This window comes from Muscardinus avellanarius (genome assembly GCF_963383645.1).
Source record: "Muscardinus avellanarius genome assembly, chromosome: 11".
Classification (NCBI taxonomy): Eukaryota; Metazoa; Chordata; class Mammalia; order Rodentia; family Gliridae; genus Muscardinus; species Muscardinus avellanarius.
This window is the reverse complement of record NC_137797.1, coordinates 89,728,578-89,756,310: the sequence shown is the minus strand read 5'-3', so window position 1 is coordinate 89,756,310 and position 27,733 is coordinate 89,728,578. Positions and strand designations below refer to the sequence as shown.

Sequence of the window (27,733 nt, the reverse complement as noted above, 5' to 3'; positions counted from 1 at the left end):
AGACCCTATCTCAAAATAAAAAATAAAAGGGTGACGGGGGATCTCAGAGATAAAGTGCCCCTGGTTCAACCCCTAGTTAAAAGGAAAAGAAAAAAGACTAAATGCCAAGTGATCTATTCGTATATAACTCCAATAATGCCTAAATTCTAAGCGAAATTAAAGTAAACTTCTAGTAAAACATCAATTAAGAGGTTAGAGACTAAGATCTTAAAACACGCATATGATTTACTATTTAATGTTACTTATTAGATTAGAATTTTAAGCAGTCTATTTTTATTTTTATTTTATTTTTTTTTATTTTTATTTTTATTTTTTATTTTTGGTGGTACTGGGTTTCCTGGGATCCCTACCTCTAGGCTATACTCCCAGACCTATTTTATATTTTTATTTGGAAGGGTCTCCTAAGCCAGCATGCACGGCTGGCTTCGAACCTGCACGATCCTCTTGTCTCTGTCTCCCAAGCGCGGGGATTACAAGCGCGCGCCACCATGCCCGGCTAAGCAGTCTATTTTTAAAAAGTGACTATCTGTCAAGCGTGGTGGCACATGCTCGTAATGTTAGTACTTGGGAAGCCGAGGCAGGAAGATCACAGGTTCAAGTATATCCTCAGCTAGCAGTGAGATCCTGTTTCCAAATAAAAAGTAAAATGGGGCTAGAGGTGTAGCTCACAGGTTAGAATGTACCTGGGTTCAGCCAATCCTCAGTACCACAAAAAAAAAAAAAAAGAAAAAAAGAAAAAAAATAGTCTATCTGAGCCAGGTGTGGTGGTACCTACCTATAATCCTAGTACCTGGGAGACTTGGACACAGGTTCGAAGCCAGCCTCAGCAACTTAGTGAGGCCCTTGTTTCAAAATGAAAAATAAAATAGGGCTTAGAGTGTATCTCAAAAGTAGAATGCCCCTGGTTCGTTCTCCAGTAACACCTCCCCCCCAAAAAAAAAGAAAATAGAAAAAAAATTTTCAGAGTTGCTGCTTTGCTGAATATGTGGTTGGTTTTTTCTCTGTTAGACCTTTTTTTTTTTCCTGCTTAAAAATGGCATAAAGGGATCCTTTCGAGGGATCTAAGCTTGTCTACGTTTTTTCATTTTTTCCTCTGCTACTGAATGTTTCTTTTCCTGAGCACAGTAGGGGTGGGAAATGAGTTTTAATGGAGACTTCGATGTCATTCAGAGTTAGGTTGTTGCACTCGGTCTTTGTCAGCTTGGTTTTCCTAAACTAAAATATGTAAAACCCCAAGGTTTCCAGGGTCATTGGAATAAATTAGCTTTTGGGTTTTCTTTCACTCTGTGATAGAATCCAATATGAGTTTTCTTCTTTTGTTCTTTGTTTTTTTGTTTTGGGGTGTGTGTGTGTGTGTGTGTGTGTGTGTGTGTGTATTAATGGGGATTGAACTCAGGCACATTCTACCTCTGAGCTCTACCCACAGCCCTATTTTTTTAAAAAACAGGATCTCATTAAGTTGTTAAGGGCCTTGCTAAGTTGCTGAGGTTGGCCTCAAACCGTCAGTCCTCTTGTCTCAGCCTCCCAAGTACTGGGTACTCAGCGTGGCCCGGGAGCCCTGGGCCATATGTGCTTACGGTTTAAGTGACTGTTTCCTAGTTCCCATGTTGTTGGTTTTTGAGAATGCCGGGAAAAGTTGACAGATTTTTGAGGATCAGAAAATTTTTATGCTTAGGGCTGGGATGTAGCTCAGAGGTAGAGCACATGTTTAGTTTAGTATGCATGAGGCCCTGGGTTTAATCCTCAGCACTCTCACAAGTTTTATTTTTATGTTCAATATAATTGAGATTCTCTTTCTCTCTTATCTTCTTCCTTTCTTTTCCCTCCCTCCCTCCCTCCCTCCTTTCTTTCTTTCTTTCTTTCTTTCTTTCTTTCTTTCTTTCTTTCTCTTCTTCCTTTCTTTCTTTCTTTCTTTCCTACTCCAGATTGAACACAGGAGCATTCTACCTCCAAGCTACATCCCCAGCCCTTTTTACTTTATTATTTGGTAGCAGGGCCTCACTAAATTGCTAAGGCTGGCTTTGAAACTGTGATCCTCCCGTCTCAGCCTCCCAAGTACTGGGATCACAAGCTTGCGCCTCCATACTCAGCTTTATTGGGATTCTTATCTTCCTCCAAAAGTGAAATGCAAATGAAGAGCTGCTGTTTTCTCTTTGCTTTGTCTCTCTCCAGGCCAAGATGGCGAGTATGGCGATCTGCTCGATTCCAGCTCCGTCTCCACGCTGCTGGATGCACAGGGCTTTAGCGACCCAAAGAAAAGCGCATCACCTTCCCCAGTGATGGGGTCCCCGAGTCATGACCCACTCAGCACAAGAGTTCCAGAAGAGGTAGGAACAGAATCAATCTCTCCATCTCTCTCTTTCTCTCTCTATATTTTTCACTGCATTTGTTATGGCCTGCACACCGTCCTGAGCGCTGGCCTGAAGGAAGCGCTTGTCTTGCTGTTGAGTTGGTGGGCAGGGCCCGGCTCGGCCGCGATGTCGCTCCTCTGCTCCCCTGGCGTCCCTGCATCGTCACAGGGCCATTCCCTCACACTGGAGTGTGTCCCATTGGCTGGGACCTCATCCGAGGCCCTGGCTAGGATCGCACGTGACAGCGTGGTTTCTGCACAGGATGGTCCTGGCTCCTGAGGGTACCACCCCAAGAGGACCAGGCCAGTTCCCATCACTTTTTGCGACTTACCACTGAGGTCCTGGAGCCTGTCTTCTGTGGTCACAACCAACCCAGGTTCAGTGGGAGGGAACACAGACCCTGTCTCTTGAGGCACAAGGGACAACATCCCATTGTAAGAAACACGCGGCTGCCAGCAGCTATGTTGGCACACCATATCTGGAAAATAGAGCCTGCCATTTGACCCTCTGGCTACAGCAAGGTTTGGATATGTGGGAGGGAAGGGGACAGGGTTGAACCCCAGGGGCGTTCTCTCCAACCCTTTTATTTTTATCTTGAAACAGAATCTTGCTAAATCGCTGAGACTGGCCTTTTACCTGCAATCCTCCTGCCTCAGCCTCAGACAAGTACTGCGATTACAGGTGTGCACCACCGTGCCTGGCTTGGCTACAAAAACTTACATCCCTGCCCTGTTTATATAGTTAGCCCTCTCCAAAGACTCCCAGGAGCTGGCCATCCCAGTCAGATCAAGATGTAAGTAAAGATCTTTGGGTACAGCTTTGGGGTCCAGCCTCTTGACTGTCATCCCAACCCATCCAGGAAGCAGGGGGATTGAAGGACAATTATCTGTCCTCCACACACTCAACAGAACAGTGGTGGGGCAGGCAGAGTATAACTGTTGCAGGCATTCCCATTTGAAAAGAGGGAAAGTAAGCCGGGCGTGGTGGCGCACGCTTGTAATCCCAGTACTTGGGAGGCTGAGACAGGAGGATCGCACAGGTTCGAAACCAGCCTCAGCTACTTAGTGAGGCTCTCAGCAACTTAGTGAGACCCTGTTTCCAAATAAAATAGAAAATAGGTCTGGGAGTGTAGCCCGGAGGTAGAAAGCCTCTGGGTTCCACCCCAGTACCACCAAAAAAAAAAAAAAAAAAGGTGGGGGGGATAGGCCGAGATAGGAGGATCGCAGTTTCGAGGCCAGCAACTTAGTGAGACCTTGTTTCAAAATAAAAAAGAAACGGGGCTGAGAGTGTAGCTCAAACTAGAATATCTGTGAGTTCAACCCCCAGTACCAACAAGAAAACAAGACCAGAGGGAAGCTCAGAGGCACACAAGGGTCCCGATCTCCAGCAACGCCACACGCGGCCGGGCTGCGCTGCGCTTCCCGTGTTAGTCCCAATCTTCTGACCCTCGCGCCCCCCACGAATCCCGAAGTATTTTTTTTCTTCTTTTTCCTCCAAATGTTTGCAGAGGCGCGGCTTCCTCAGCTTTGTGTCTGTAAACGTTCCTTAAAGGTCAAAGTCAACCTTCCATTTTTTACTGTCTCTGTCCTTTGAGCCAGATTTGTTATGATTCTCCAAACATTCGGAGTTTTATGTGAATCCACTCCGTCAGAAAGTAATTTGTCTACAAGTATCTTCACAGTTGCCTTTCTGTAGCTCTGGCTCCCTGGAAGGCCGCTGCAGGGACCGAGGGCCCTGGTTTTTCTCCTCGTGTGTTTCTAAAGGGCCCTGGGAGGCAGAGGTATGTGGAGTATACCTGCGGACTCCAGGTCACGGCCACGCCCACACCAGGCCACGCCCACCCGACCACGCCCAGGCCACGCCCACCCCACTTAACCATCTCAGTTCCCTGATCTTTGTCAGTTCCTTCTTTGGTCATCTCTCCTCTCACTTGTTGGAGTTAGAAGAGGAAATGGACATCTTTACTTTTTCATGTCTGTTGCTGATAATTATATAATGAGAAAATAAAGCTGAATTGAGTGAAAAAGAATTTAAAAATTTTGGGGGGGGGCACTGGAGATGGAGCCCAGGGGTGCTTCCCATCTGAGCTATATCCCCACTCCCTTTTGTCTTTTATTTGGAAGCAGGGTCTCGCTAATGTGCTGAGGCTGGCCTTGAACCCTCGATCCTCCTTTCTCAGCCTCCCAAGTGCTGGGATTACAGGTGTGCATCACCGCACCTGGCTCCCCCCCCCCCCCAGTGCGGGGAATTTAACCCAGGGCCTCATTCATGCTAGGCAAGTGCTGTACCACTGAGCTGTATCCCAGCCCCTGAATGGACAGTAATCCAAGGAATCGGCAAATGATATTTTTCTCTTAAGTGTCAGAGAGGCCTAAAGTAATCAAGGAATAGAAATAGTGTAGAGGAGGAACACTCTTACTTATTAAATATATTTATTTATATCGAAGGGGAGAGAAATATTAGACAGCCGAGGTGTGCGCTGCTTTTATTAAGAGGCCGGTGGTGTTATGTAGGGTACCCCAGACGAGCTCTCCTTAAAAATCAGTCTTTGCTATGTGAATTCCAGTTTAAAGACGGGTTTTTATTTGGAACAAAAACACTTTGAGGGGAGTCGAGGGAGTCTACCCACATTTTTAGAGAAAAGCTCGGAGGGAGATTTGAGGCTGGGGCTAAAGCCTTAAAGTTTGAAAAATCAAGAGAAAGAGCCTGTCAGTGTTATTTCCCCCCATGATTAGGAATCCAAGGAGATATATGAGCTTCAGCAAACAGGGATGGTGGCTAAAGGAGTTGTCCAGAATTAACTATAAGATTCAATCTGGAAAGATTTAATAGCCAAATAACATCTTGGTTTATGTAAGAGGACTTCACATTTTATAATCTTCTATATGACTCCCCCCAGGGCTGGTGATGAACCCAGGGTCTTGCACATACTAGGAAAGCGCTCTACACCTCCTGCCTCCCCTCCCTCCTTTTGGTACTAGGGACCGAACCCAGGGACATTCTACCTCCAAGCTATACCCCAGCCCTGTTTTATTTTTTGTTTGGAAGCAGGGTCTCACCAAGTTGCCGAGAGCCTTGTTAAATTGCTGAGGCTGGCTTCGAACCTTCAGTCCTCCTATCTAAGCCTCCCAAGTGCTGGGACTACAAGTGTGTACCACCACACCCCAGCCATACCCACTTTTATAGCCTTTCTTTCTTTCTTTCTTTCTTTCTTTCTTTCTTTCTTTCTTTCTTTCTTTCTTTCGTGCTGCTAGGAATTGAAATCAAGAGCATTCTACCTTTGAGCTACACCTCAGCCCGATTTTTTTTTTTTTTTTTTTTTTTTTTTTTTTTTTTTTTTTTGGTGGTGGTACTGGGGGTGGAAGCCAGGGGCTTTCTACCTCCGGGATATACTCCACACCTTTTTTTTAATACTTTATTTGGAAACAGGGTCTCACTAAGTTGCCGAGAGTCTCACTAAGTAGCTGAGACTGACTTTGAACTTGTGCGATCCTCCTGTCTCAACTTCCCAAGCACAGGGATTACAAGCATGCACCACCACGCTGGCCTCCCCAGCCCGATTTTTTATTCTTTATTTTGAAACAGGGTCTAAGTTGCGGATGGCAACTGGATCCTCCTGGCTCAGCTTCCCAAGTACTGGGATTACAAGCATGTGCCACCATGCTTGGCAACCCTTTTCTTTTCTTTTCTTTTCTTTACCTTTCTTCTCTTCTATTTTCTTATGGGGCTAGAGATTAAACCTAGGGTGTTCTACTTCTTAGCCATACCCCCAGCCCTTTTTATTATTATGTTGAAACAGGGTCTTATTAAGTTGCTAAACTTAAGTTGTCTCAGCCTCCCAAGTACTAGGGTTATAGGCGCATGCCACCCCGCCCAGTGAGCCTTTTACAGTGTCAAAGGTTGAGAACATCATTCACTGTCAGAAACAAAAAACACAAATGTCAATTCATTGCCTGCTTCACCAAGTGAGCCTTGCTGGCCAGGCACGTTCTCCTGCAGCTGATCACACAGGGCTCGGGATGCTTGCTGGTGGGTTTCAGGGCAGGAGTGAGTGGACATCGGCTGCCGGTGTGTGGGTACCAAGTCGGGACAGCTGCTGCCTAGTTGGCATGGAGAAATGCTCACTTGGATCCCTGTCGGGAGAGAGGCGCTGTCACTACTGGTTTATTTGCAAGAGTTCCCTGAGGTGCATTTGAGGAGTTTTTGTTTTATTTTTTTGTTTTGTTTGCTACTAAGTATTAGGATTAAAGGTGTGTGCCCCTGCACCTGGCCATTTTAGTCATCTTCTTTTTTTTTTTTTTGTTTTTTGTTTTTTTTTTCATATTTATTTTTAATTGGTGCACTGTATTCATACATCATAGTGGGATACATACTTTTGTAGACATACATGCACACATCGCCCAGTCAGCCCCCACACGATCCCCACCCCATTCTCTCCCCATCCCTCCCTCCCATGCTTGGCTTAGTGGTTGACATCTAGTATTATAGCAATTTATCCAAAATTAAAAATGATAATCTCTCATAACAGTTTCATTTGTCTGATACCAAGCTTTTGATGACTTAAAGATAACATTTCAATATTTCTTTTTGCTTTCTTTCTTACCAGAGAATCTATTTTTTCTATTTTTTAGGTGAAACTATCATATATTTATATATTTATTTTTCAGAAAAAAAAATCTATCCTAATATGGAATATGGACTCTAGGTACCCACATCGATCTTGAAAAAGAACAAAGCTAGAAGATATATATTTTCTGATTTCAAACCATATAAAGCTACAATAATTGAAACAGTGTAGTACTATTCTAAAGGCAGATATATAAACCATTGGAGTTAAATAAAAGCCTAGAGCTAAATTCTTCCCTATATTGTCAAGTTATTTTTGACAAGGTTTCCACGAACATTTGGTGGTGGAAATAATAATCTTTTAACTAAATATTGTTGAAACATAATAATTACATGGAAAAGAATAAAATTGGACCCTTACCTAATCCCATATACAAGTATTAACTCAAAATAGATAAAAGACCTATATATAAATCTTAAGACTATAAACTTTTAGGAGAAAATCTGGGTCATAAAACCTCACAACATTGAAATTGGCAGTGATTTCTTGGTTATGATTTCAATGGCACAGGCAACAGAAGAGTATACAAACTCCCTAAAAAATAAAAAACATATTGTATATCCAAAGACAATGTAACCAGAGTTAAGAGTTACTAATAGAATGGGATAAAATATTTCCAAATGCTATATCTGAAGGTATATTAATATTCCAACTAGAAATCCTAAAAATTAACAACAATAAAGGCAAACAATACCCTTTAGAGATCGGTAACAGACTAACATAAATAATGAATCTCCACAGATAACCAATCTTAGTTGTCTGTTGGATGGAAAATCTTGTTTCTCTAGTTCTGATGTGTGTTACCTATTTCTTCTTTGTAGTTAATCTCTTTGAGTATTTTCTCTAGTGCTGGTTTTGAAGACATAAATTCCTTCAGTTTCTGTTTGTCATGGAAGCTTCTTATTTCTCCATCTAATTCGATAGAGAGTTTTGCTGGGTAGGAAATTTTTGGCTGGAAGTTGTTTTCTTTCAAAATTGGGAATATGTTACTCCAAGCCCTTCTGTCTCTCATAACTTGGTTTGGGAAGTCTGGAGTGATTCTAATTGGTTTGCCTCTGAATGTCACTTGGTCCTTTGCTTTTGTTGCCTTTAAGATTCTCTGCTTGGCTTCCACATTGGTCATTTTGACAATTATGTGGCGTGGGGATCCTCTTCTCCGATCCTGTCTAAAGGGAGTTCTATAAGTTTCCTGGACCTGTGTATCGACTTCTTGCTCTATGTCTGGAAAATTTTCTGCTATTACTTCCTTGAAGAGATTGTTGATCCCTTTAGTTTCACTTTCTTTTCCCTCCTCTATTCCAATTATTCTTAGGTTAGCTCTCTTAAAATGGGCCCATATTTCTTCAATATCAGATTCCTGCTGTCGGATATTTTTTCCTAGATTAGAAACTATGCGTTCATTTTTGGAATGATCATCTTCTAAGAGCGAGATTCTGTTCTCCATGTGGTCTAATCGGTTGTTTGTGCTTTGAATTGAGGCCTTTACTTCATTAATTGCATCCTTTATCTCTTTTTGGCTCTCTCTGAGTTCTTTTCGAAGCACCTCTATTATTTCTACAGTTATTTTCCTGATTTGATCTTCTAGAAATCTCTGATTTTCTGTTTTATCGGGTTCTGATGTTGTGGGGTTGTGAGCATTAATTGCTCCAGTATTATTCCTCTTTCCCATGATTTCGGAAGTTTGTGCCTTCTCTGGGTTCTTCCCTTGGGTCACTATGACTTCACTTAAGGTGCTCTGGATCTCGAGTCAGTAGTATCTCAGACCCCACTACTCCTTTACTGGGTTTTATCACAGAGTCTCCGACCCAGAGAGTCGATTGAGGCTGCTTTAGACCGTGGGGGGTGCCAGGTTGCATGTTCTCCTATGATGTGATATCACTGCCACCGCCCCTCTCCCACTGGGTCAAGTCCCAGTGAGTACAGTACTGGGATTTCTCCGCTGTGGCCCGCAATTTGACTCACTGTTCTTGAGTACGCAGATGTAGCTGTAGTGAGTTCCGTGCTGCTGCCGCCGGTGGCAATATGGCGCCGCTGCTACGCCCTCGGCTGTTGGGCTGGCTTTTTTTTTTTTTTTTCTTGGTTTTGATTTCCACTCTGAATCCCTGCAGCGTGTGCTGAGCTCAGACACTGGGAGCTTTAGATGTCCTCTGCGCCGAGAAATCCCGCCTGGCTGTTCCGCAGCGGCTCCCCTCGGCTTGCTGTGGCCGTCCCGTGAATTCGCCGGCAGTATGGCACTGCTGCCGCATCTGCCGCGTCCTCGGGCGTGAAGATATCCTCTGTGGCTCTGTTCTCAGTCCGCTTTCTCTCTGGAGCCTGGTGATTTTTTTTTGTTTCTCTGGTGATGTTGTTTTCTGGCTTTGAAAGGCGCTGATTTTGTGGTAATGGATATTTGTTGTTAGCGGGGCTCTTAAGCTCCGCTTTTCTCGGTCGCCATCTTCCCGGAAGTCTCCTAGTCATCTTCTTACTAGAATATAGTGTTTCATTTGTTATGTCTTTACATGTCCCACAATCTCTCTGCTCTCCAGTTTTCTTAATATTGAAACCCATGCATGGTGGCGCACATCTGTGATCCCAGTGTTTAGGAGGCTGAGACAGAAAGGCCCCATGTTCAAGGCCAACGTAAGCAACTTAGTGAGACCCTGTTTTACTTTTTTTTTTTTAAAGTAGGGCTGAGGATATAGTTCAGAGTAGCCTGCCCCTGGATTTAATCCTAAGTACCACCAAAAAAGAAAAAAGAAAAGAAAAAAAAAAGCTTCTGGTGGGCGAGGTGGTGCACACTAGTGACCCCAGTACATGTGAGGCTCAGACAAGAAGATCGCAAACTGGAGACCAGCCTCAGCTGGTGAAAAATTATAACATAGTCAAAAACTAAAAAGGGCTGGGGTATACCTTGTAGGTAGAATGTTCCTGAGTTCTGTTCAATCCCTAGTAACACACACACACACACACACACACACACACACACACACACACACACTATTAAAACCCCACCCCAAGTATTAAAATTCTTTACAGACTCCAGCATTTGAGAAAATGTGGCATGCATCTGATTTGTGGCTGTCAATACTGTTATTATTTAGCAAAGTGTTTTTAGTGGTAGCTCTGCAGTACTTCGTCACTGGTTTTAATTACTTTTCCTCAATTCTGTTCATTGGAATCAGTCATTTAGTTCACACACAGCACAATAATGAACAAAGTCGACCAGTGTTCCATATTAGACTAGTGGTAGAAAGTAAGGTGAAAACAGAGCTTTGTTTTCAGTAAGTACGTCACCCAATCTCATACCCCAGCATCGCCGTCCTTTAGGGTGGCTGCTGGCGCTCTCCACGCACCGAGGAAGGGTCGGCTGCAGAGTTAAGATCTCTGAGGCAAGGAGGTGCGAGCCCGGCGCTCAGCCAGGGCAGAAAGGCACAGAGTTCACCGTGGACTCACTCGATGGTGCTTAGGACGTCTCCTTCACAATATTCAACGTCTATCTCAGAACTAGGTTCAAAAATCACCTTTCTCCAGAATAATGTTTTCTCTAATCAAAACTTCTTTGATCTGTTTACCTGATTAACACTTCTCTTATGCCTATGTCTATTTCTGTGTGTTTGTTTGTTTTGAGAGCTGAACCCAGGGCCATTCTACCTCTGAAGTATACCCTCAGCCCTTTTTGTGTTTCTATTTTGGAAAGAGGTCTCATTAAGTTGCCGAGGCTGTCTTTGAACCTGTGGTCTTCCGGTCTCAGCCTCCCAGCTCCTGGGATTACAGGCCTGTGCCACTACACCCAGTTTATGCTTACATCCCCAGATTATTTAATAAATGTAATAACAGAGTTCTCTAAAATAGGGCTGAGGAGCTAAAATTTCCCCAAGTTCAATCCCCAGTACCATACACGTGTGTGTGTACGTGGACACACACACACACACACAGATAATACATAAATTTAAAGAATGTTGTTATAGCTGGCATGGTGGTGTTTGCCTGTAATCCCAGCACTTGAGAGGCTGAGACAGGAGGGTCACAGGTTTGGGCACAACTTCAGCAGACTCTCAGCAGCCTAGCAAGACTCTTTTTCAAAATAAAAACAAATATGAAATGGCTCAGCATTCAGGAGGCTGAAACTAGAGGATCTCAGTGAGGCCCTCCACAACTTAGTGAGACCCTGTTTCAAAATAAAGAATGAAGAAAAAAAAATAGGGCTGGGAGTGTAGCTAGGAGGTCGAATGCCCCTGGGTTTTATCCCAAGACCTGCAAAATAAATAAATAAATAAATAAATAAATAAATAAATAAATAAATAAATATAATAAAAAATAAATGGAGATGTAGCTCAGAGGTAAATTGTTCTGGGATTCAGTTTCTAGTACCACATTTAAAAAAGAAAAGAAAAGAAAAAAAAAGAATACAGTTCTAAATACATGTGTGGAAATTTTTCAATAGACATTTATTCATCTTATCTGTGCTACTCTTTGACATATGTTTTGCTTGTTTGATTGACTTTTTTGTGTGGCCTTTTTATCATTACAGTTCCAAGCCAGCATCCTGCAAGCTCCAACCCCTTCATTATTGCCAGTATCAGTCAGCATGGAAACTCCTGAAAAATCAAAGTTGCCTCCTAAGCCAGAGACTTCCTTTGAAGAGAAGTATGTCACTTACGGTCTAACCCTGCAATGTAAATGTTCAAAAAGTAGGTCAGCCAAAAAGAAAGGTGCCTTGCATTTATTTACAGACAGTGTGTACTTGGAGAACAAGACACAGGAAGGCATGCGGCGGGAGACCTGTAACGAGTCGGGTGTTATAGTTTTCTTTGCATGATTTTTTGTTTGTGATAATTCTATTCACTTAGAAAATATTCAGACAGTCCTTAACCTATAGTGGTTCAATGTAACAATTTTTCAACTTTTCTGTGTGTGTGTGTGTGTGTGTGTGTGTGTGTGTGTGTGTTACTAGGGATTGAAGCCAGGGGCATTCTAGCTCTCAGCTACATCCCCAACCCTTTTTTATTTTTTATTTTGAAACAAGGACTCAATAAGTTGCTGAAGGTGCAAATGGCTGAACTGTCCTGGAACCTACTGTCCTCCTGTCTCACTCAGCCTCCAAGTACTGGGATCACAGGCATGCACCATCACACCTGGCTCGATTTTCAGCTTTCAATTTCAGTAAAACACTCAATAAATTACATGAGATATTCAACACTTCATTATAAAACAAGTCTTGGTTTTAGATTATGTTGCCACCTAACTATCAATTATTGTAAGTGTACTATGTTTAAGATAGGATAGGCCAAACTCTCTTGTTTGGTAGGTTAGTACACCAAATGCATTTTCAAGTTAATGCCATTTTCACCTTTCTGTGGGCCTCTTGGGACTTAGTACCACTGTAAGTCAAGGAGCATCTGTGTGGCCTCTTATTCATGACATTAACAAATACTTTTATTTTACATTTTAGTGATGGGAAAATAATCCTCAGTGCTGCTGTTGAAAACCATCGGTGTGACAGTGTTTTGTAAGTGTGTGTTCCTGAATGTGAAAAGAATGACGCAGGCTTGAGAAAGAAGAGAGTCTTTTACACTAACAGTAATCCTTATTAACAGAGAATAGCCAAGGCTAGCCGGGTGAGGTGGCGCACGCTTGCAATCCCAGCATTCGGGAGGCTGAGACCAGAGGATCGCAGTTCACAGACCGCCTCAGCTACTTAGCGAGGCCCTTCGCGACTCAGTGAGACCCTGTTTCAAAATAAAGAATAAAAAATAGGGCTGAGGGTGTCGCTGGGGGGAGAATGCCCCTGGGCTCCATCCCCAGTAACTCCCCCCCCCCCACACACACACACTAGCCACACTAGCGAAGGCTATTAAATTAATAAATAAGTTAATGCAGCTGTACTGAGTGAACATGGAGGGTTATTAGTTTGTAAAGAGATAGTTAATCCATTTACTACGAACACAGCCAAGTTTCTGTAGACCTTTAGCGTTCTTTCATCAGCTTTTATTTGAACTTCAGTGTATTTAATTCAATTTTGTACTGACATTGTGTGTGCATGAGGGGTGACAGGGATTGGACCCAGAGGCATTCTGCCCCCAAGCAATATTCCCACCCTCTTTTTTGTTTTGAAAAAGGGTCTTGCTAGGTTACTGAGACACTCAGTAAGTTGCCAGGACCGGTCTTCATTCTTGAACCTACGAGCCTCCTGTCTCACACTCCCAAGGACCGGGATTACAGGCAGCACCACACCTGGCTTACCTGGCTAGTACTGACACTTTTTTTTATTCTAGCAGAAAAGATTCCCAGAGAATGAAATGATGACTAGAAAGGCTGAAATTTTTTGTTTTGTTTTATTGCATTTTCAGTTTAATAAACTGACCTAATATGAATTTATTCAAGTTAAAGTCTAGATTAAATTTTAAAAGTCTATTTTCCAAGCAGTATTCAAAGAAGAAATCACTTTTTTTCTCATCATTATTTTTTACTTTAGTTGTTAGTCAACATTTCTAGCAACTTATGTACACATAAATATAGGAGAAATGCCCTTTCAATGTTCTGATGTTTAGTTATGTTATTCTATAGAGAACATTCCTTTTTATTCTCTCTCTCTCTCTTTTTTTTTTTTTGCCTCATGCCTGCTAAGCAAGTGCTCTACCACTAAACTAAACCCTAACTTCTTTTTTTTTTCCTTCCTTCCTTCCTTCCTTCCTTCCTTCCTTCCTTCCCTTGCGTGCGCGCGTGTGTGTGTGCACATGTGTATGTGTGCGTGTTACTAGAGATTGAATCCAAGAGCATTCTATCTCATGCTACACACCCAGCCCTGTTTTTCTTTTTATTTTGAAATAGGGCTTGCTAAGTTGCCACAAGGCTGTCCTTGAACTTAGGATCCTTCTGTTTAGCCGCCCAAGTACTGAGATTACAGACAAGCCTCTCTGCACCCCTGTTTTTTTATTTTTTATTTATTTATTTTTTTAGCTAGTCATATATTCTTGCTTTTAGTTTTTGAGAAAGACCATTTGCACCTTTATCTAGCTGAATGCTAATTATGTGAAAGAAAGTCTCTACCTTCCGTAGAACAGCAGATGAATTATTACGGGCAGCTATAGTGTTCCTACCTTGGGTTTTGAACAGAACTATAAAACAGATTGCTTGCCAGATTCAGAAAAGTCGCTCCTTTGTGAATTGAAAATTAAAACCTGCATTCTTTTATTTTAATCAGAAGCGTTCAGTGTAAATAGCTTAGAGCATTTAAGTTTCTGGCATGAACCAGGTATGCGGCGCAGGCCTGTAATCCTGGTACTTGGGTGATGAGACAGGACGGTTGCAGATTTGAACCCAGAGTACAGTAAGTTAGCAAGACTTTATTTCAGAATAAGAAGTCAAGAGGGGTGACACAGGCTTCTAATCCCAGTTCTTAGGGGAGGCCAGGATAGAAAGATTACAGGTTCGAGATGAACCTCAGTAACGTAGTGAGGCCCTCAGCAACTTAATAAGACCCTGTTTCAGAATGAAAAATAAAAAGGGTTGGGGGTATAGCTCAAAGGTAGAACAATTCTGGATTCAGTCCCACATAACACACACACACACACACACACACACACACACACACACACACACACAATCAAATAAAAAATAAAGTAGGGCTGGAGATGTAGCTTATGATAGAACACCCCTGAGTTCAATTCCCAGTAACTGCCCCCCCACAGAGTTCCTGGTGTAAATGTATACATGCAAAACATGCACTGCTAGTCTGCTAGTTTATCTTCAAATATTGATATCATAAAGATAGTCCTAAATATTTCTTCAGGTAGTCTAACATGTGTGAGACATTTAGAGATATTGGCCGTATAGTTAACCACCTGCTTTTAAGAGAACTGAATGTTATAATTTAGTTAAGTACATAAATAACTGCCTGATTTCGATTTTTCTTTATTACTGAGAAATGAAAACACACAATTTGAGATTCTTTCTAAGATGATCCACTTAAGAAGCTGGCACAAGAACCACGTGTTAATAACCCAGCTATTCTTCTTTTTAGAACTTCAAATCTGCAGAAATCCAGCAGCCTAGGCAATCTGAAGAAAGAGTCAGCAGATGGGGTGAGTTTTGTGTTTTTCATCCTGTTACCCTGAGAAGAAACTATTTAGAAATCTTCATCTTTAAGCTGGGTGTGGTGGCGCACGCTTGTAAACCCAGCATTCGGGAGGCTGAGACAGGAGGATTCGCGGTTTGTGGACAGCCTCAGCTACTTAGTGAGGCTCTCTGCAACTTAGTGAAACCCTGTTTCTAAATAAAGAATAAAAAATCAGTCTAGGGGTCTAGCTCGGAGGTAGAATGCCCCTGGGTTCAATTCCCAGTACCACAAAAAAAAAGAAAGAAAAGAAAAGAAATCTTCACCTTCTATCATTTTGCAAGTAAAACTCTTAAGAAGAGCGTGGGTTTCTTGATAAAGGAAAAATTTTAGCCACCATGGTACACTTAATGATAAATATTAAGTATTAACACACTTAGTAAGTATGATTGAGTGCACAGAAAGCCCAAATGGAACCTGGCATGATGGTCCATGCCTGTAATCCTAGTACTTGGGAGGCTGAGACAGGAGGATCACAAGTTCGCGGCCAGCCTCAGCTACTTAGTGAGGCCCTCTGCAACTTAGCGAGACCCTGTTTTAAAACAAAGAATAAAAAGTAGAACTGAGGGTATAGCTCTGGTAGTATGTCCCTGGGTTAAATCTTCAGTGCCACAAAAACAAAACAAAAACCCCAATGCAGACTTTCATAGAACATTGTAGAAAATAAATGAAATTAAGATTTTGTAGCTTAGAAGTAATGTAAACTTTTTTATTTATGGAAGTGTATGCAACAAATTCTGAATACATAGAGGATCCTATTAACAATCTTAAATATAACTGTTGTTTTGAACAGGAAACCAAGTCTATTCAGAAGCCTTCAGAGGTAAGTTTTTTCACTTTTATACATCAGAGGGAGATTCAAAGTGATATAAACATACATGCTCACATAACCCGCTTTTTTCCTTGTATGTGGAAGCTAGAGAGAAAATAGGAAACTAAAGGGACCTCAGATAAATGAGAAAGACTAGTAGAAGAGTGTAAGGGGATTGAAGGAGGGAGAAGGGGAGGCAAAAAGAGAAGATTGAGAAGGAGAAAGTTCAAATAATGCCCTGTCCATCTGTGATGGTATCACTACCAATCTCTCAGGTAATTTTACATCCAAATGAAAATATAAAAAGCTTTTTAAATTTCAGTGACATGTGCACTGTTTAAGTGTTTCTTGTAGATAGAAACTCTCAGGACCACCAAAACACAAAGGTCCCATTCTATAAGATTCTGTTTCTATGAAATATTTCTAATAGATAAGTGCATAGAGACAGAATTCGTGCTGCCAGTGGTCAATTTAAGCTGGGTGTGGTGATCCACGCCTACAATCCCAGTGCTTGGGAGACTAAGACAGGAGGATTACAAGTTCCAGGCCAGCCCGGGCCACTTAGCAAGATCTTGTCTCAAAATAAAAAATAAAATGAAAAGGGCTGGAGGTGTAGTTCAGTGGTAAGGTACCCTTAGGGTACCCTAGGTTTCAAACACTTGTACCACACACACACACACAAAAATTAAACTGTATTCTAGGTTTATATCATAATTGCTAGAAAAGTTAGAAATCTGCGATTCTGGTTATGTGTTATCTTTGTTCCATGTCCTTTGAAGAATGATGCAAATAAAATTAAAATTAATTTTGAGGATTTCAGGATGCCTTAAATATTTAAAGCTCTAAACACATCAATTATAGGGTAGTAATGGGCATGTTTCGTCGCTCATGATATTTTCTAAATAGCTTTCAGGGTGAAGCTTTACAATTTCTAGTACGGCGTACAGTGTCAGTAATGAATGTGCCACTCAGTTTTTCTTCTCAATAACTTGTGTGTGGTGGGATCTCACTTGCTGCTGAGCCCGGCGTGTCCACGGTTCCGCACACCAGGGTCTTTGTCGCCGTTCTCGCCCCTCTCTCAGGCTAAAGCTCCCGTAGAAGGCAGCAAGTTCGGGAGCCTCCCTCCCAAGCCTCCAGGACATCACGATGCCTCCCTGGATGACAACCCCTTCGGCACTCGGAAAGCCAGATCGTCCTTTGGCCGAGGCTTTTTTAAAATCAAAAGTAACAAGAGGACTGCCAGTGCACCAAACTTGGGTACGTGTGGCCAAGGGGCCGGCGCCCTGAGCTTTCACGAAGCAGGAAAGACCCATCTCCTCTTTTCCCTTATTTATCTCTTGATACATGAGGGTGAATGACGGGGGGGAAATTAGCAAAAAAAGCCAGCATGCTGTGTGGATTTCGTTCAGCAGTGCACAGACATATCATCCCTCATCAAGCTCTCCATCCGGCGGCATTAGTAGAAAACCCCGATTCTGGGTAACTTGATGTGTTTTGATGGTGGATGGGTTGCGCCCCGTGCAGAGCCCTGGAGGCTGCGTGCCAGCTCAGGAGCGCAGCGCCCGCCTGTCCTAGCCGCGCATCGTGTGGGGAGGGCCTCATCTGTTCATTTTGTCACCCCCTGTGTTCTCTCCATTGTGCTGCGTGTGTTGTGTGCGTTGTGGGGATATCTGAAGATCGTAAACGAAGTGCCAGTGCGCCCACCCTAGGTACCGTACCCCCTGCATGCCAGCCTCGCCCGCCCTGTGCTCCAAGCCCATCTCAGCTCCTCTCTCGGCCTCTGCGTCCTCTAGAAAGCACGCTGGCAGCAGTCAGGAAATGTAGTTCTCAGTTCCACAGCGTTCCCTCTGCCTTCTGCTAAAAGGTGCATCGTAGAGCCTTTGCTTCCAAGCCTCAGCTCTGTTTTAACAATGCTATTGACACCCTGGGAGTCGCTCTGAGAGGCCCAGGAAGCGGCTGGCAGCCTGCAGAGGGAAGGACAGGAATGGCCTGGCATCATCCGGCCCTTGGTACACACGCAGGTCCTTCTCCGTGTGCACAGTTCACCAGCCTCCAAAAAGAACCATATCTGATCCAACGGGGAAGTTTGCAGACACTGACGATGATGGTTTTAGACCTACTTTCTTAGAGGAACATTCTGACATTTTATTGCTTTGAAGATGGAGATAATACTTAGTGATGACACAGATAACTTTACCTGTTATCTGAGGAGTCCCCAGTGTGATTTTAGGAGAGAAGTTCAGTTTTTGTCTTTGTAGGGCAGCATACAGTGGATTCTTTTGAGATGAGGGTGGACTAGGCAATATTTTCAGAGCATCCATGACCATCTTGGCTGGAGGATGAGGATGCATAGATTCCTTTGGGGCTTGCCAGATGGTCCTGTCGCCTTGTGTACATGTCCACGTATCTGTTCACGTAGACCAGCAAAGTGACGCGCTCTCTGTGTAGACGTAAATGTCTGGCATAAGCACGGGATGCATAAAATAAGCCGATCCATTCCGACCACTCTTTTCAAGTAGCCAAGCGCAGCTTCCATAGAACCAGATTATTGATGCCGAGAGACAAGTGCTGCTTACCGTATAACCTGTAATCACAGCCTGCTTTGTAGAAAAGTCACCTTCTGCGATTTGTACATCTTGCTGCAACACTCTTCCTGTGGTTTTGCACAACTATTTTTCTTTATGAAGCATAAAAGCTCCCACTGAGGAAACAGTAGCCCTTGTATCTGCTAGTTGATAATTGGCCACTGTGAAGCCAGGCATGGTGGCTTATGCTGTAATCCCAGCATTCGAGAGGCTGAGACAGGAGGATGGTGGTTCGCAGACAGCCTCAGCTACTTAGTGAGGCCCTTTGCAATTCAGTGAGACCCTGTTTCAAAATAAAGAATAAAAAAGAGGGCTGGGGGTATAGCTCAGGTAGAATGCCCCTGGCTTTCCACTGTGACTAAGAGACAATTAAAAGAACTAAAAATAGTTCATACTTGGAGATTTGACAGTGGCAAAGACAGGAAAATCGTGGTTCAAGGACAGCCTCAACTACTTAGTGAGGCCCTTTGCAATTCAGTGAGACCCTGTTTCAAAATAAAGAATAAGAAATAGGGCTGGGGTGTAGCTCGGAGGAAGAATACCCATGGGTTCCATTCCCAGTACCACACACACAAAAAGAAGAAGGAAACAGAAGCATGTCTAGTTAATTTTTTTTTACCAGTGCCTAGGTAGAATACCTCAGGATACTATTCTTTCTTTCTTTTTTTTTCTTTTTTTCTTTCTTTCCTTTTCGTGGCACTGGGGTTGAACCCAGGGGGACATCCTACCACTGAGCTATACCCCCAGTCATTTTTCAATTATCATTTTTAAAATTATGAAAGAGCCTTGCTAAGCTATTGTGATCCTCCTTGAACCTGTGATCCTCCTGTCTCATTCTCAGAAGTACTAAGTTAAAGGCATGAGCCACGATGCCAGGAGGTTGGGATACTTTTTTTTTTTTTTTTTTTGGTGGTACTGGGAATTGAACCAGGGGCATTCTACCTCCAAGCTACACCCTAGCCCTATTTTTTATTCTTTATTTGTGAGACCCCGTTTCAAAATAAAAATAGGACTGAAGGTGTTGCTCAGAGTAGAATGCCACTGGGTTTAATCCTCAGGACCACAAAAACAAACAAACAAAAATAAATGAGTAAAGAACATGGGAGTTTGCCATCAATGCCAGGAGCTGGGATTTTTTTTTTTTTTTTTTTTGATGGAACCCAGGGGCATTCTACCTCCTAACTACACCCACAGCCCTATTTTTAATTTTTTATTTTGAAACAGGGTCTCACTGGTTGCAAAGGGCCTCACTAAGTAGCTGAGGCTGTTCGCGAACCCAGATCTTCCTGTCTCAGCCTCCCAAAGGCTGGGATTACAAGAGTGGGTCACCATGCCCGTTGAGGCAGTTATTTAAGTTAATTAACATTATTTTTATTTTATGGATTTTTTTGTGATATTGGGGATGGAACGCACTGGCCTTCTACCTCCAGGTTACACCCCTAACCCTATTTTATTTTCTATTTTAAAACAGTGTCTTGCTGAGTTGCTAAAACTCTAAGTAGCAGAGGCTGGCTTTGAACCTGCAATCCTCTTGTTTCAGTCTCCCAGGCACTGAGATTACAAAGTGTACGCCACTATGCCTGGTTTATACGTGATAGGAAACTAGAGTAGAACATACATCAGCGTTCCAGTTTTCAAATACACAGGGCTAAGTCACTCAATTAGAGACCAACAGAAGAAGAATCTTTAATACTTGCTAAAGCCAAGAAGGTTAATATCTAATCATGTTCTTTCTATATGTTAAAACTCATCAAGTCTCTGTTACTTCGTTCTTGGAATAGCTGAGACAGAAAAGGAGACAGAACAGCTGGATCTGGCTGGTGCGGCTTCTAGGCCCAAAGACTCCCAGGGGAACAGTCCCTTCCAGATCTCTCCACCATCTCCGGATTCCAGAAAGAAGTCCAGAGGTATCATGAGACTCTTCGGAAAGTAAGTAAGAGAGTACCGTGGGACTATCTTACATCTTGCTAAAGTGTAGGGGTAAATGGAAAATTGTCTGCAAATAGGGAAAACATTGGAAGGCTGTTATGTTCCTCTTATGGATGGAAGGTTGGGATTTGGGATTCATTGACCCATTAGGCTTCAGTTAACATTTAAATTCGAATATCTAAGCTAGGCGTGGTGGCACATTCTTATAATCCCAGTAATTGGGATTCTAATAAGGCTGGTTAGAGACCAGCCTCATCGACCTAGTGAGACCCTGTTTCTAAACAAACAAACAAAAAGGTAATAAAAGGGGTAAGGGTGTGACTTGGCGGTGGAAGGCCCTGCTTCGGTCTGATATGTGGCCACGTGTGTTGTGTCTTCTTCAGGCTTAGAAGAAGTCAGTCAACGACATTCAACCCAGATGACATGTCTGAGTCTGAATTCAGAAGAGGAGGGACCAGGGCAACCGCCGGCCCCCGGCTGGGTTGGTCTCGAGACCTGGGACATACCAACAGGTAAGACCTCCTTGACCAATGGACTTGAGCATCTCTACCCAAGAGCCAGGCCTCGGGAGCAGCTGCAGTGTACTGCCACTGGGTTAGGTAATCCAAGTCCTACCTGCTGCGGTGTCTCTGGAAGCCAAGTGTCCATCATCTTTAGAAAGGCGCAGTTTGCCATTGGTCAGTGACAGCTGTACAGAAAGTGAGGGCTATATCAGCTAGGTGAGGAGCCAGGGCTAAAGTGCCAGTAACGTCTGCACTAGAGTGGCTCTGGACTTACAGACAGAGTTAAACAAACTTTCAAGCATAGCCTTGGAAAGGAGGGTAGCACAGTGCTTAAGAGTAGGTTCTAAGCTGAGCATGGTGCTACATGCCTAGAATCTTAGTACTTGGGAGGCTGAGCTAGGAGGATTGCAGGTCCAAGGCCAGCCTCAGCAACTTAGTGAGACCCTCTGCAACTTAGTGAAGCCCTGTTTAACATTTAAAAATAAAATAAGGCTAGGTCCGTAGCTCAGAAGCAGAATGCCTCTAGGTTCAACCCTCAGTACCATACACACACGAAGAGTGTGTTCTACCTAGAACTTGGAAGACTGAGGCAGGAGAACTGCAGGTTCAAGGCTAGGCTTAAAAAGGGCCGGGGGTGTAGCTCAGAGTTAGAATGTTCCTGGGTTCAATCCACAGTGCCTTCCCTTCCCCCCTAAAAAGAGTAGATTCTAGGACTGGGGTTAGCTCAGTGGTAGAGCACTTGTCAAATATGCATGAAGCCCTAGACTTGAACTCCAGCACCAAAAACAAAACAAAACAGAAAAACAAGGTGAGATACAGCGAAGTTTCTAGAATGAGGCTGCCCGGAGTGGGTTTCGTGCCTTATCACTTTGTAGTAGCCAGGTAACCATGAGCAATGGCTTCCATCCTTATAATAGTAGTAATTAGGACTAACCTCAAAAGGTGCCTATTAAGATTAAATGAGTTAATATGTGTGAAATATCTGGCAAGTAATAACTGCTCAATAAACATCAGAGATTAGTGAAATCTTTAAAAGCATTTAGGTGCTATCAAAATTCTTAGACTTACGAAAACAATTCTGTGTGTATATGTGGCACTGGGGATTGAACCAGAGGCCTTCTACCTCTGAGCTACCCCCCAGCCCTATTTTATTTTTATTTGGAAACAGGGTCTCGCTAGGTTGATGAGAATTTCACTACTTATTAAGACTTTCCTCAGACCTGTGATGTCCTGTCTCAGCCTCCCAAGTACTGAGATTACACGCATAAGACACCCCGCTTAGCTTACCAAAACAATTTAATGTTTTATCTCTTAAGATTCAAGAACTTAGGAACTTCCTATTCCCTTATCAAAGTTTGCTGCTGGTTTGGAGCTGCTGTGCTAGCCTTCTGAGCACAGCAGGGTGGGGTTGGAAAACACAGAGTACAAGGTGTTGGCACTGAATCTTTCCCAAGTATAAAGGGCTAGGAACCTTTTTTAAAATATGCTTTTCTTGGTGCATTATAGTCTAACATCATAATGTAAATCATATTGACGGTGACATAATGCACACAGCACTTGGTGCCCCCCCCACCTCTCCATCTCCCCCCTTCCCCATACAGGGTACTGAGGCTGACATTGGTATTTTCACATATGTACACATGGCTGGTGGTAGTAATTCCTTCAGTGATCCTCTTCTCCCCCCTTCCCTTCCCTTAGCCCACCTCCCTGGCTCCACTGAGACTTATCCTCCATTACCTGGAGTCCCTCTGGTACCCCATTACTCCCTAGCTTCTGTATATTAGAGAACAATAATGACCCTCCACTCTCTGTGACTGGCTGATCTCACCTAGCATAATGTTCTCAGGTCCTTCCACCTTCTTTCAAATGACATAATTTTGTTCTTTTTTATTGCTAAGTAGAATTTCATTGTGTGGATATCCCATAGTTTTGCAATCCATTCATATGTTGATGGACACCAAGGTTGGTTCCGTAGTTTGGCTACCGTGAATTGTGCTGCTATGAACATAGGTATGCACGTATTACTCTGAAACCAGTTCTCTGGTTTCAGCCTCTTTGGAAAGATCCCCAGGAGTGATATGGCCACATGTTGTGGCGGATCCATTCCCATCTTCTGAGGAATCTCCACACTGATCTCCATAGCAGCTGAACTAGTTTGCACCCCCACCAACAGCCTAGAGGAGTTCCAATTTCCCTACATTCTCGCCAACATTTGCTGTTATTTGACTTCTTTATGCTTGCCATTCTGATTGGGGTTAGATGGAATCTCAGTGTAGTTTTGATTTGCATCTCCCTGATGGCTAATGACGTTGTACATTTTTCTTGTGTCTATTGGCCATTTCTATCTCTTTTGTGAAGTGTCTATTCAATTCAATTGCCAATTCTTGATTGGGTTGTTGTTGTTTTTTTATTTTTGGTGTAAGGTCTATTAAGTTCTTTGTATATTCTAGATACCAGTCCTCCAACAGCCTGGCAAAGGTCTTCTCCTATTCTGTAGGCTTTCTCTTTAGACTCTTGATGGTTTCATTTGATGAGCAGAAACTTTTTAGTTTAATGCCATCCCATTTATTAATTCTTGTTTTAATTTCCTGAACTTTGGGGGTCTTGTTGAGGACATTTCTAGTGTAACTTTCAGGTCAGCAATCCATCTCCAGTTGACTCCTGTGCTGGGTGAGAGGTACAGTCCCTCCCACCTAGGCGTCACTGGACAGGCTTTCACCAAGGAGGAAGCTCCCTTTGGCCTTCTTCAAATAGTCAATCATCTCATATGCCATATGTTATCTTTGGACACAGTGAAGGACTTCCTTGTGCTACTACAGAAAAATTAAAGGGCGTGTTCATTTTCACATATATATTTTTTCCAAACAGGAACAGTATTTGTGTGTCTAAGTAAAAGAAAACAGAAATTTTGTTTTGATTACTCTGGCCTCTCCTCAATGGGAGCACATTGTCCTCTTCTCGTTGGTGACCATCTGGAGAGAAGCTGTCCTGCCGCAGTTCATTCCACTTAGACTTGACTTTCCACCCTGCTAAGCATTTTCTGTTTGGGAATCTCGTATTGAAACAACATTGGTTGAAACCAGTACAGGGACTTTTATTGGTTCAATTCAGTGTCAGTATAGAATATATTCCTGCTAAAACACATAGGATCTTTTGCAGTTTCAAGAAATGAAGTCAGGAGGTCTTAGAAGGTAACTCTCAAGTCCAGTATTACTTGTTCCTTCAAATATACCTAGAGTCGGGTACGTTAGTGGAGGTCTGTGATCCCAGTACTTGAGAGGCAGACAAAAGGATCGCATGTTTGAGGTCAACCTCAGCAATTTAGGAAGACTCTCAGCAACCTAGTGAGACCCTGTTTCAAACATAAAAATAAAGAGCTGGAGGTATATAGCCTGGAGTTCGATGTCCCTGGCTTCAATCTACAGTAACACAAACATGCATCAAAAATTAAGCTCTTCGTGGTCAAATATAGATCACCAGGCAATTTCCTTATCTATGGGATACGGGCTTCAAAGCTGAGGATAAACCACAAGGCTTCTTTGCATCGTTTCTCACGCACTATTGATTTTCCTACAGTGACTTGGACATGCCGTTTGCCAAGTGGACCAAGGAGCAGGTTTGCAGTTGGCTTGCGGAACAAGGCTTGGGGTCCTACCTGAATTCCGGCAAGCACTGGATTGTATCTGGCCAAACCCTTTTGCAGGCTTCTCAACAAGATCTAGAGAAGGTGACTGCCCCTCTATCTCATTTACCAAACCCTGGGAGAAAGAGAATGTGGATACAGAGCTGCCTTCTATTCCTGAAAGGAGCACGGGTGGGGCATTGAAAAAGCTTGGGTTTTCAGCTGCTACATGCATAATTCATCTCATGGACTTCAAAGGAAGGGCCTCGTCTTGCTCATCCTTTCTGAAACACTTAAGCCACTGGGCATTTAATGAAAAAATAAGCCCATAGCCATAAACTCAAGCTCCTATGTCCCAAATCATTCTGTGGCTTTTCCATTGGCTTATCTTTTGCAGCGATACTCAATTAAACTCTAGTTCGCAAAAGGAGGGAGCAGCTTCCTACATATTACGTCCCAGTTATTTAGCATTTCGCACAATATAAAAAGTCAAATTCTTACTGTACATGCTCCTCTTCCCATCTTAGCAAGAAAACACGTCACTGGAGGATGTCTAACACATCACTAAGTTAATCATGGTGTTTACGGCTCTCCGGGGACCTCTCATTCAGCAACACTTTACTAGCCTGAGTCAGGGCTTCTAATATAATGCAGTCTCGTCTTAAATGTTTGCTTCATTTTGGAGGAATTTGTATCCTTTCCCAGAGGTACCAAGCGCACATAGGTAGAATTTTCAGGCCAAATCACTGTTTGTTGTTTCAGGAACTTGGAATCAAGCATTCGCTTCATCGAAAGAAGCTGCAGCTGGCACTGCAGGCCCTGGGGTCCGAGGAAGAGACCAATCATGGAAAGCTAGATTTCAACTGGGTCACTAGTGAGTGTGTGTGCATGCGTGTGTGCGCGCGCGTGTGTGTGTGTGTGTGTGTGTGTGTGTTCATGGCTGTCTTTTTTTTTTTTTTTGGTGGTGGTGGCAGCAGCACTGGGGATTTACTCCAGGGGTGTTTTACATCTGAGCTACACCCTCACCCCTATTTTTTATCTTTAAGTTTGAAGGAAGGTATCGCCAAGTGCTGAGACTGGCCTCTAACCTGCTGTCTCCCTTTCTTAGCCTCCCAAGTACTGAGATTACAGGTGTATACCACACTCCCCTTCCTGATGCTCGCCCTTCCTTTCTTCCTTCCCTCCCTCCCTCCTTTCTTCCTTTCCTTTCCTTTTCTTTCCCTCCTTCTTTCCTTCTTCCTTTCTTTCTTTCTTTCTTTCTTTCTTTCTTTCTTTCTTTCTTTCTATCTTTCTTTCTTTCTTTCTCACTGCGGATTGAACCCAGGGACATTCTGCTTCTGAGCTACATCCCCAGATCTTGAAACAGGTTTTACTAAGTTACTAAGAGTCTCCTTAAGCTGTTGAGGCTGACCTTGAGCCTACACTCTGCCTGCCTCGGCCTCCCAAGTACTAGGATTACTGGAGTTTGCCATCACGCCAGGCTTGTTTCTTTTTTTTAATTCCTCAAACAGGTGTTTTGCGGCACTGTAACAATACTGGTTTCTCTCCTTCAGGATGGCTGGACGATATTGGCCTCCCCCAGTATAAGACCCAGTTTGACGAAGGACGAGTTGATGGTCGGATGCTCCACTACATGACTGTGGTCAGTGATTCTCTTGGGGGGCCGGAGGAGTGAAACTTCTTTTCTCTAAAAATCACCGAAGTAATCAAAATACAGTGCACTTACTGTGGCTCCACCAGAGTTTGAAGGGGCCACTTTTGAGGAGTGACGGAGGGGGAAACTTGCCCGTGAATTCAAAGTTATAGAATTTGGTGACTGCAACAACTTTGCGATGATCTGAAACTCGAACTTAAGCTAAGCAAAACGTACTTTTTTTTTTTTTTTTTTTTTTTTTTGGTGGTACTGGGGTTCCTGGAAGCCCTTCTACCTCCGGGCTACACTCCCAGACCTATTTTTACATTTTTATTTGGAAACAGGGTCTCCTAAGCCAGCGCGCGCGGCTGGCTTCGAACCTGTGCGATCCTCCTGTCTCCGCCTCCCAAGCACGGGGATTGCAAGCGTGCGCCACCACACCTGGCCAAAACATACTTTAAACTAAGCGATCCCGAAGGTGGGTTCTGTAGATATTCAACAAGGTGAGCATCGAAGTTTACACTTTGGATGGGCAAGTTTTCTGCTATATGGATTCTAGTTCAGAAAGATATTTTTCCAAGTGGATATGGTACTCTGAAGCCCTGGCAGTTTCTGAATTGCGTATTCCTTTATGCGGTGACCAATAAGAAGAGGCCTCCCTGCTGGACGTGGTGGTCCATTTGGGAGGCTGAGACAGGAGGATCACGGTTCACGGACAGCCTCAGCTACTTAGTGAGGCCCCTTGCAACTCAGTGAGACCCTGTTTTAAAATAAAGAATAAAAAAATACGGCTGGGGTGTAGCTTGAAGGTAGAGTGTTCCTGGGTTTCATCCCCAGTATTGCAAAAAAAGAAAAAAAGGCTTCCTTTTGCCTGTAGCCACAGACCCTTCTTCCCTGTCTCAGCTGCCCTTAGACATCTGCTGCTGTAGCACTTCCTGCCTCATTCAGCCCAGCCTGCGAAACAGAAGTTCCTGGGGTAATGGAGAAGACCGAGGGCTGGACTTTCACTCTGGTTGTCCATCACTGTACATTTCCAGCCTTCCTGCTAATGAGCATAAAGAATGTTCCCTATTTTAAAACAGTGGGAGAAGCCAGGCGTGGTTACATTCTTGGGAGGCTGAGGGAGGAGGATCCCAGGTTCTAGGCTAGCTTCAACAAGTAGCGAGTCTCAGGAGCCTAGCAAGACCCCGTTTCAAAACAAAAAACAAGCCGGGCATGGTGGTGCACGCTTGTAATCCCCGCGCTTGGGAGGCTGAGACAGGAGGATCGCACGGGTTCGAAGCCAGCCTCAGCTACTTAGTGAGGCTCTCAGCAACCGAGTGAGACCCTGTTTCCAAATAAAATATAAAATAGGTCTGGGAGAATAGCCCAGAGGTAGAAAGCCTCTGGTTCCACCCCCAGTACCACCAAAAAAAAAAAAAAAAAATAGGGCAGAGGGTGTCACTCAGAGGTAGAATGCCTGTGGGTTTGATCCCCAGTACCAATAAATAAACAAACAATAGGAGAAGCCAAGCTTGGTGGTGCACGCCTGTAATTCCAGAATTTGAGAGGCTGAGACAGGAGGATGACAAATATCA

General features: G+C 43.4%; 1 protein-coding gene across 1 annotated transcript in view; it reads left to right on the top strand.

The window, feature by feature from the left end:
* Positions 1-27,733, top strand: part of PPFIBP1 (PPFIA binding protein 1) — a gene marked incomplete at both ends in the record, with an annotated part of 76,877 nt that overhangs the window by 38,358 nt on the left and 10,786 nt on the right. Inside the window, 12 exons of the mRNA XM_080706442.1 lie at positions 2,173-2,327; positions 11,489-11,604; positions 12,410-12,466; positions 14,981-15,041; positions 15,867-15,896; positions 16,967-17,141; positions 17,561-17,593; positions 20,251-20,398; positions 20,782-20,910; positions 24,478-24,628; positions 25,286-25,397; positions 26,077-26,165. Of these exons, the coding sequence (XP_080562568.1) occupies positions 2,173-2,327; positions 11,489-11,604; positions 12,410-12,466; positions 14,981-15,041; positions 15,867-15,896; positions 16,967-17,141; positions 17,561-17,593; positions 20,251-20,398; positions 20,782-20,910; positions 24,478-24,628; positions 25,286-25,397; positions 26,077-26,165 (1,256 nt within the window). The remainder of the gene's footprint in view (positions 1-2,172; positions 2,328-11,488; positions 11,605-12,409; positions 12,467-14,980; positions 15,042-15,866; positions 15,897-16,966; positions 17,142-17,560; positions 17,594-20,250; positions 20,399-20,781; positions 20,911-24,477; positions 24,629-25,285; positions 25,398-26,076; positions 26,166-27,733) is intronic.